At 32.6% G+C, this 9,302-nt stretch overlaps 1 protein-coding gene across 4 annotated transcripts; it reads right to left on the bottom strand.

Moving 5' to 3' along the window:
• Positions 1 to 673: 673 nt before the first annotated feature.
• LOC105851127 (U11/U12 small nuclear ribonucleoprotein 25 kDa protein) lies at positions 674 to 5,109 on the bottom strand. Of its 4 annotated transcripts, none has more exons than XR_003473235.2 (5): positions 4,883 to 5,109; positions 2,893 to 3,204; positions 2,520 to 2,619; positions 1,472 to 1,723; positions 674 to 1,126 (listed from the first exon to the last, which is right to left on the bottom strand). XR_003473235.2 is itself a non-coding variant. In XM_027335417.2 (5 exons), exons 3-5 carry the CDS (start codon positions 3,180 to 3,182, stop codon positions 1,031 to 1,033), a joined length of 486 nt encoding a protein of 161 aa, XP_027191218.1. In that variant the 5' UTR covers positions 3,183 to 3,204; positions 4,254 to 4,325; positions 4,883 to 5,109; the 3' UTR covers positions 674 to 1,030. The 4 variants fall into 4 exon arrangements, 3 of the variants coding, with proteins under 3 accessions (XP_027191218.1, XP_012572720.1, XP_027191219.1); XM_027335417.2 differs by lacking the exon at positions 1,472 to 1,723 and adding an exon at positions 4,254 to 4,325; XM_012717266.3 differs by lacking the exon at positions 1,472 to 1,723 and having other exon boundaries at positions 4,883 to 5,106.
• Between the last annotated feature and the right edge of the window lie 4,193 nt (positions 5,110 to 9,302).

Here is a 9,302-nt window from a genome sequence, read left to right as displayed (position 1 = left end):
ATGTTATGTCACATTTTTTTAAAGAACTTTTGATTTGATATTTTTGGAGTGTTCTTATTTGATTTTGATTATTTTTACCGTGAAAAGGAACTATGCTCTAATTTATCATTTCTCTAGATTTATAGTTTTAATATTTCAAAATGAGTGTTTTTATTTGTCTGAACAATTTATATAAATAAATATTTTAAATTGAATTGGATCATATAACATAACTAGAATTTATTAAACTGACTTGGTTGTATCAATTAGATTCCTTTGAATAAATATCAATGATATTTTTAGCAAGTCCAAAATTGTTTTTTTTATTCCTTTTCAATATATTTTTTGAATGATTTTCACAAAAGTTTTTTCAAAAAGTTAACCACAATTTAAGTAATAAGTTCTGTAAAAAAAAAAGTAATAAGTTATAATTGTTATTTTTATTTTTGGTACATTACTTATGGTTAGTATATGTAATGACATGCTAATAAGAGAAAAAGACAGATTTTATATTAGATTGACTATTATTATTATTATTATTTTCCCAGTTTCATTTTCTAGCTGTTTTGAGATTAAAGGTCTACATATATTTATAATACATTAGAAGAAAACTCATAGTTAGATAGACATTAGGCACAACAAGTTAAAGGCATTTCTAATGCTTCTAATCTGTGAGTGGCCTCCAACAACATAATTGCAACTCAGCCAAGGGATTTCTGACACAATATTATTCTGCTTGTCATTTTCCATCCAATACATGTTCCGAAAGAAATGAATGTCACAATAGCTTATCCAATTCTATTCTAGGAGATGCAAAGCTTGTCATTTTCCATGCAATACATGTTCTGAGAGAAATGAATGTCACAATAGCTTATCCAATTCTAAGCTAGAAAATGCCAACAGCATAGAATTGTGAACAAACATCAATGAAATTTGATGCTTTGTTGTTAGATATGCTCAGCATGTTAAGGCATGTAACGAGGTAGAATAATCAGAACAATAGAGATCTCAAAACATGCTAATGTTACATGCCATGAGCTCAACTTTTTGATTAGGAAAGCTTACTAAGACCATGAAAAAACCGATGCTTTCTTCTTCTTGAGTGTCTTCTGAATTCTTTTGTCATGACATAAGGGACAAAGTGAACCTGCATTGGCATAAAATGTCACTGAATCACAATCTATCGTCCCAGTACAAAAGAAAGACAAGATTCAATAATTTGAAGAGGCAAGAAAAAATAAAATCAATGAATTAGTAATAGATTATTTTTTTTCTTCCCGAAAACAATTAGGAACATTTTTACGAAAAATGGTCTGATTGAGCACAACTTAAATTTTGATTTCACTATGAAAGGTAAAGCATAGTACAGAAGAAAATTCTACTCGAAAGGTAAAGCATAAATTGTTTAGTAAACCAAGTCCATTGCAACCTCCCAGAGAGAAAAAATGCAAAAACATATCAATGGTACACTCATGAGACTTGTAATGTTTACATTTTTATGAAGGAGAGGGGATCAACTGGGCGTTTCTAGAGAGCTCGGAGAGTAAGGCATTCTAACTGAAATCAGTGCTACATGATGAATTGAAAATGAATGCAGATGAGCTTGAAAAACTCATTGCAAAGCATAAACTGAGGACTCTTGGAGACCAATCGGGTTATGCAGATGCATGTGAAGTCGTGTCAGATGTTTGTGGAAGTGATTCTGCTCCTCAGCTTCATTTCAGAAGCACTGTGCCGGAACCCGCTGCAATTCCTTGCATTAAGTCACTTATGATGATAATGGACAATCAAAATTATGGTGATGCCCCAAGTAAAACTTATTCGATCTTAATTTTTGGCAATGATTCTAGAGGAAAATTGTATGAAAAGTACATACATGAAGAAGAGCAAAGTTTAGGGCCCAGTTTACTTCAACTGTCTGTTGTTTCCATTTTTAATGATAACATAAACATCAGATAAGACATCACGAAATCTTTAAAAATGCTTTTAAAAATAGATTAAATATTTTTGAAAATTTTGAAAAATGTCAAAACATTGTTCACAATGTTTTTGAAAATGCATTCTCTCTAGTTAGCTTCTATCTTCTATCTATCACAATTAAAAAGAAGAATTCATACTCAAATGTCATTACTGAGTCTTAACTTAAGGAAGAATGAGGTGTGAAGAATAAAGAGAAGGAAGCTAGGATGAAGACCATGCATGATAGTCTTCAGAGGAGTAGAGCCTGAGCTGAAGGCCACGTTTTCATTCAAGGTACAGACAAATTTTTGGAGTTGGTCAGTGCTGAGAAACTTGGATACTTCAAATCAACTATTGAGAAAGAACATAGGTTTTGTGGTTTTTGCAAATATTCTATAAAACAAATATTGTGCTGAAATTTAAAATTACAAAAAAAAATCCATCTCAATCTAATTTGAATCCCTTATTTCTCAATGGTATCCAATAAATTCTTTTAAGAAGGGGATAATTTATTTCTGAAATCCTAGTAATAATTTATTGTATTTCGCCATTCCAAACATTATTAGATAAGTAGAGCAAACCTGAGAATTATTCCGCACACCAAAATTTTGAAGTACATCATCATCATTAAGGAGCTTGTTATTATCGAATGACAAGCAATAATTAGCCCAAACACTCCTCCTACAATTAAAATTTAAATTACAACAATACTTTTGCACAAAATAAGGATTTTCAGCTCCGTAGCGCTGACACTTGTGATTCAAAGGTGTTTTTAATGTCCGACACATACTGACACATTGATAACATTTAATTGATTTATTTTCTTAAATTATTAGCAATATGGACACACTGGCCATGTTTGATAGATTTCCATACATGAACCATTTACAATAAAATCAAATATTAAAACATTGAAAAACAGATAGCATCAAATCAAATGAATGAAGAACTGACCAAGAAATATGGCGGTGACCCATACTAGATTGTTCCATGTAATTGACTTTCTTTTTTATGGCGAGTTTCAAATCCTTCACCGTTGCCCTATTCATAACCGTCACATCAAAAGAAGTTGAATCCGATTTCAAAACCGAAATTCGCATAGCACTACCTAATTCCAGTCCAATGAGAGTTTCCACATCTTCCAAGCTTGGATTCTTCGGTACATCACTAAGTATTGGATCATCTAACAATGCTTTCAATACCTTCGTTTTCTTCAAACTGCTCTTGTAGTCTGCTTCTCCCATCTCACCTTATTGCATTCACAATCTGCAATCCAAATTAGTTTTTTTGGAATTAAAATAAAAAATATCAACCAATAAAATATAGTTGATTAGGCGTTTCTCCAATGAGAGGTGGTTGCGCCATTAAAAATGATCTATTGCATTCGAAACAATCGTGAGTGTGGCATTGCGCGATGGAAAAGGTGAGAAAATGTGAATCGCAGTTAAATAGGAAGAGAGAGAGAGAGAAGTTGAAGTTAAATAGGAAGAGAGAGAGAGAATTAACCTGTGAGATTGTTAAGAAAGAAGCAGTCAAGAGAGAAGGGATGAAGTGAGTGTATTGGGTTGGGAAGGGAGGGAAATGGAGGAGCAGATCAGTTGGAACTCCAAATGGGTTGACTTTTTATGTGTTTTGGAGTTGGGTTTTAATTTTTTTTTATATTTAGCATTGGTACCTGTAAATGTAATTAGGCATATTTTCTAGATTTAGCCTATGTAAGATTTTTTTTTTATGATTTTGAACGCAGCACCTCCTTCTGAAAACTAATTTTATAATTAGGACTTAGCCGGCCATATTATGCGTTTCAACTGCAGGCTAGACTTGTCTAGTTAAAGTACCCATGCTTTCCCATGATTCGCACATGTATAAGTTATTTTCGCAAGTAAGCATTTGTCCTATATATAGTTTTTAGACTTCATTTTTGCAAGCCGATCTTTGTCCTGTATTTCTTTTTAACTCCCTGTGACTACACTGTCACTCACTGTGATATCATATGAAGTACTTTTCAAATGATATCATTCAGAGAAGTACTTTTGGAATGTGAATTACATTACATAGCAACAAAAATTGAAAGCCAGAAAAATATGACATGACTTGTAGTAAGAAAATAATGATTTCATTTCAACATCAACAACAATAATTTGTATAATATCGCGTGAAGCCGTAAACCGTATTGAGAATTCAGAATGAGAAATCAATGAAAATTTATCCAACAACTTACAAATTAGAATAATCTGGGAAAATCTTAAAGAGATTTGAAGATATTAACGAAAAGAAAGAGAATTTTTTGGAGAAAGAGATAGAGGGGAACTGACCATTGCGTGTAGAAATGTATAGAAGCTTCGAGAATCGAGATAGAGGAAGGAAAAGAAGCTTTTTTGAGGCCGCTAATAGAGCCATCACAAAACACATCAACAACAAAACATTTATTTATGTCCACTGAAGTATATATGCAAGCCCAAAGGTCACACCAAAGAAGTGTTCGAAAAATGTCAAAAAAAAAAAAAAAACAAGTTTAGTTTTGATAATTCCCTTAAACCCAAAAAATGGCATGATGCTCAGTCCCAGTTGAACCTTGATGGTTCTTGACTCTTTCATTGTCTTATACTCTGGCTCGAATCCTATTAAACTATATGCACAAAAAAACAATATACACAATATGGAAGAGTAGACAACACATTCATATTGATAACAAAGAAATTAAGAGTTCTTAGTATGTAAAAAATTTCGGCTGTAAGCATCACAATTGATTCAGTTCATTCTATTTTATTACTCAATTTTAGCAGCAAGTTTACATCAGAGCAACTCAAGACTCAACAATCGTTACAATTAGTTTGGTGCATAACTCGTCATTTAAATATAAATCCTGCCACGAAGAGTAGTATCCAATAGGTACATAGAATAATAACAAAAGGGGAATTTGATTCGGTTAGTATTTTCTTACCTGAGATTTGAAGAACACACGGCACGGAGAAAGGGGAATATGTGATTGATTGATTAGGGTTCGCTTGAGAGATAAACGAGAAGAGAGTTCTGAGAGTAATGATTCATTCACGTCTTGCAAACGGAGACGCTCCAAGTGCGGAAACAGTTCGGTTTTTAGTTTGCACCATGTTCACACCTAGAGTAGTATTATTTTAAAACTGGTTCGATTAACCAAACTTGTGATAAAGCTAGTTTTTTTTTACAGGCTTATAGAACTAGTTTTTTTTTTAACAGGGTTAAAAAACTTGTTATTAAAATAATTTTTGTAAAAAAAAAAACTTTATAAAAAGGGTTTATTGATTGTTTTTTCTATATTGCTCTATAAGTTAAAAAGTGGTGGTTTTAGTTTTGCTCTCTATCATATTCATATGAATGAAAGTAAAAAAAATTGATGGTGTTCAATGAATCAAATTAATGGCTCCTTGAAACCCTTCAAAGGGTGGGTCCTCTCACAACGAAACAACACACCAACGATGCCGACAATGGTTCTATGGTGAATTTGATCTCTTGTGAATTAGACGATAAATATCATGATTTACAGGATGATTCATTTGTTGAACATGTGAATTCTAACTCGTCTAATGATATCTTGTTGAAAATACGGAGCTAATAACATACATATAAGTGCACATTGCACAATTTCTTCAACTTACAAGTTGTTGTGTGATTTTGATAGATGTGTTATGCAAAATGAATGGACAAGAGTTTGGAAGTTGACAGTTTCTAAAAGAATAAAACACTTTGTGTGGGTTATGAAACATGATGGGTTGTTAACAAACTATAGAAAGCACATAATGTACATTGATGAAGCTTACTGTAGACATTGTGGAGATATTGTTGAAACATCCTTACATGCACTAAGAGATTGTCTTATGGCCATGATTGTGTGGGTCCGAGTAGTAGATCAAGCAATTAGGTAGAAATTCTTTAATGTAGACTAGGAGACTTAGGTCAATCTGAATCTCAGTTAGCTTGCTGAAGATGGAACACGAAGATGGCATGAGCTATGGGCCACAATTTGTCACTCTTTATGATATTGAGAGGCCACAACAACACGTGTCTCAATATTAACATGTGTTAGCCTCTAGATATAAATTTGATTGGATTGAGAAGAATTCATCAACAAATTCTAGTTGGATGGTGTGTATCAGTGAGGAAAACAAGCAATGAGTTGAGTTAAATGTTGATTCACAATTAGTTTTGGGGAACCTAACTAAAGATGGTGGTGTCATTGTTGCTGGTCTTAGTATAATTCAACAGATTCGTCAACTGGTGGATCATGAATAAGAAGTTCGCGTGTGCCAACATATCGATAAACTAATGGTTATTCAGACACAGTAGCAAAGATGGAGTACACTAGTGGATCTGATTTGATTATTATGAGCATTCTCTAATTCAAATTAATTCTTTACTTTTTATTGATTCTATGGAGTTTTATTCCGTCAATATGTTGCTATGTAATTTTCATTTTTTTTTTTACAAAATAGTTATTAAAAATCTTAAAATCAAGAAAACAAGTTAAACAGTAAAATTGTAATACTAAATCAATATAAGTTTTTCATATCATATTATCATTATTTTAGAACGACCCCTAAAATTACAAAATTTTAACCCCCTCTTCATTCTAATAAATCAGACAATGATTTGAATTACTCAACTAAAAAAATAAGTAAAAACAAAAATATCTCAACAACCTACTCATTTTTGTTCTGTTTTATTTTTGTAAAGTTTTGAGATAATTGCATTACTGCGGGCTAATTGAATTACTTTCTCCAAGTGTAATGCAGAAACAAAACCTATCATATGCAGCTTGAAAGGCATAGTTTTTCTCTACACAGAATAACTCTAAGGATGGATCAGAGAATTGAGCACTACATTTCTAAACTTAATATTCAATTATTATATGACTTATAGCTTGGTTGAGGTTATAATTTATAGGTCAGATATAACAAAAACACACTGCAGTATGCAAGCTTATGATAACAATGAAGATAAAAAAGGGCTTTTTTAAATCAAGCAATTATATGTAGGAGTTATTTGACAACTATATATGAAATCACACATCTCAAAGAAACGGTAACATAACTGATAACAATCCCATATTATATAAAAATTCTATAATACCATTCCAATGACAAACATTACAACATTATCTATCATATGTCTGCAGCAAGGAAATTACCAGACAGTGTAACCTGCAAATAAAAAGAAAATCAATGAAATGTGTAACAAATTCTACACAACACACCAAAGACACAACATCATACAACTCCAGAAAGGGAGAGAAAAATAGTACCTTCTCGCCCATTTTGAAGGCAGGCAGTCCCTTATAAGGGCAGGTACTGCATCTAAAAGCATCCCCTAAACCACACTGTAGATAAAAAACAAGCTTTGAGAACATTGCTCACTATAGAAAAAAATAATAACAATCTTCGATAGCATTAGCGAAGATATTGATTGACACAATAGACAGTAAAATACACAGAGCAAATCCCAGACTCTACAAGGGAATCCCAGAAATTCATTGTCCAAGCTGACTGGACCATATTTCAACCAATCTTAAAAGATCGTGTCCTATCAATGTTGCATGGCTATTAAAATAAAATTCAACACGGCATTATATTTTGAAGTGCAAGATACAATTCAATTGGGTTTATAAAACCAGAAGCCAAATTTAAAACAACAAAAGTCCCTTTCAACTAAGTGGAGTTGGTTAAATCAATTTAGAAAACTGCTTGTTTAGGAATTACAAACTCAGCCCAGTTTTCCACATGAAAATTAAAAGAAACTGCAATAGTAGAAATTACCAATTCTTCCATCCACAAGCCTCTGCATGTAACATCACTGGACTATATGTATAACAATAAAGGAAAGGATTTATGGTGCAACACTAGTTCTTTCATTTGATGAAATTTGATTTAACTAAAGATCTGCCAAGTTATTACACTGTTTTTCCTCCTATCTGTGAAAGCAGTTTTTTTTATAAAAAAAACTGCTTTCACAAATAGGATTAAGAACATTCTACATATCTACATTTTTTACTAGTGCTAGTTCTGGCCATGATTGAAGGACCTTCAAAAAGGGTTGGTCATCAAAAGTATATCTTTCCTCCTTTTATAAAGTCATTTTCACTCATAAGGTTTATTAGTCTTCTGTAGCTCTTCAGTTTAAAAATTGTTGTTTTAATCATACAAAGGATTACGTTAACAGTTAACACTACAGGATTTGGCAAGCAACTTAATCACCGGCTTGGGACAGTATGCTGCATTTGCTGCTGCTGTTTTTGCAAACAACAACAGCGCCCAAGTGCTAGACATCAGCTTGAATTCACACACGTAGTCAAGTACAACTGAGTGATCCACTCCAGTCACAGTCAACCTCAACCAAAATCAGGTGAATAATGTCCCAGCCAACCCAAAAAAACTGACAACAATGAAATCCTACACAACAAAGAACCGATCCAAAATTTCTCAGAAGCCAGTTTACCCAAAAGCTGTTCAATCAATCAATGATCAAATTGGAAAGAGGGCGTGTTTGAGAAGGAAAATTTTGAACAAAATTCCACTGCTCCAACAGTAGTGATAGCCAAATCAACTGAAGATTGAACATGGTTTCATGATCCTAATGGGAAGCATGTCAGGAGGAAAAGATTGAACAACATTCATGATCCTAAGATTGAACATGGTTTCATGATCCTCCAACTAAAGTGACAGACAGAAAAAAGGATGGATATATCTAACAATATATCACCTAGAAGTACGTCCTTGAATTTTGAAATAGGAACAACAAATGAAAGATCTGCAAGCAAAGAACATTCAAATGTACATATTTGCAAATTGCAAATAAAATAGTTTGGTGTAGAGTTTGATAGGTAATTATGACATTGAGGGGAAGGAGTTGAGCTAGAGCTTATATGTAACTTGGGTGCGATGTAAAGTCAGATTGCATATGAATTACATCATAATAAACAATCATGCAATTAACGATTTGGTTGAATAATTTTAGTCAATGCTTTTATTGAGGAAATGGTTGCTTTAGAAAACTCAGAACCAATAAAACAGAATACAATCAAGGCAACTAGAAAAACAGAACAGAATAAAGTCATGGCTTCCAAATTAAAACATATTTAAGAAGATCTTGACAATAGAACCAAATAGTCTTGATCCTGAAACTGGGATATCGGGCTAGTGTGTGATCGTGTTACCGTTATTTGAACATTTTTTTTGGACGATTACATGATAAATACTTTTGAGGATTTAATACAAAAATATTAACGCAAAAAACACTTTTTAAGTGTTTAGGCTATAGGGACTTGATTAAATTTGGATGATACTATAGGGACCAACAGAATGATTTAATCAAGAAAGAAAAAAGACATA

This window comes from Cicer arietinum, chromosome 6, assembly GCF_000331145.2.
Source record: "Cicer arietinum cultivar CDC Frontier isolate Library 1 chromosome 6, Cicar.CDCFrontier_v2.0, whole genome shotgun sequence".
Classification (NCBI taxonomy): domain Eukaryota; kingdom Viridiplantae; phylum Streptophyta; class Magnoliopsida; order Fabales; family Fabaceae; genus Cicer; species Cicer arietinum.
This window is presented reverse-complemented; position numbering and strand designations above follow the sequence as displayed.

Excerpts from the sequence above, each read along its gene's own strand:
- LOC105851127 (XM_027335417.2), bottom strand. The coding sequence starts at position 3,182 with ATGGGAGAAGCAGACTACAAGAGCAGTTTGAAGAAAACGAAGGTATTG. Across the intron at positions 2,620-2,892 it reads GGTCACCGCCATATTTCTTG|GAGGAGTGTTTGGGCTAATT; the intron begins GTCAGTTCTTCA and ends TTTTAATTGTAG. Across the intron at positions 1,127-2,519 it reads GTGTGCGGAATAATTCTCAG|GTTCACTTTGTCCCTTATGT; the intron begins GTTTGCTCTACT and ends ATGCCAATGCAG.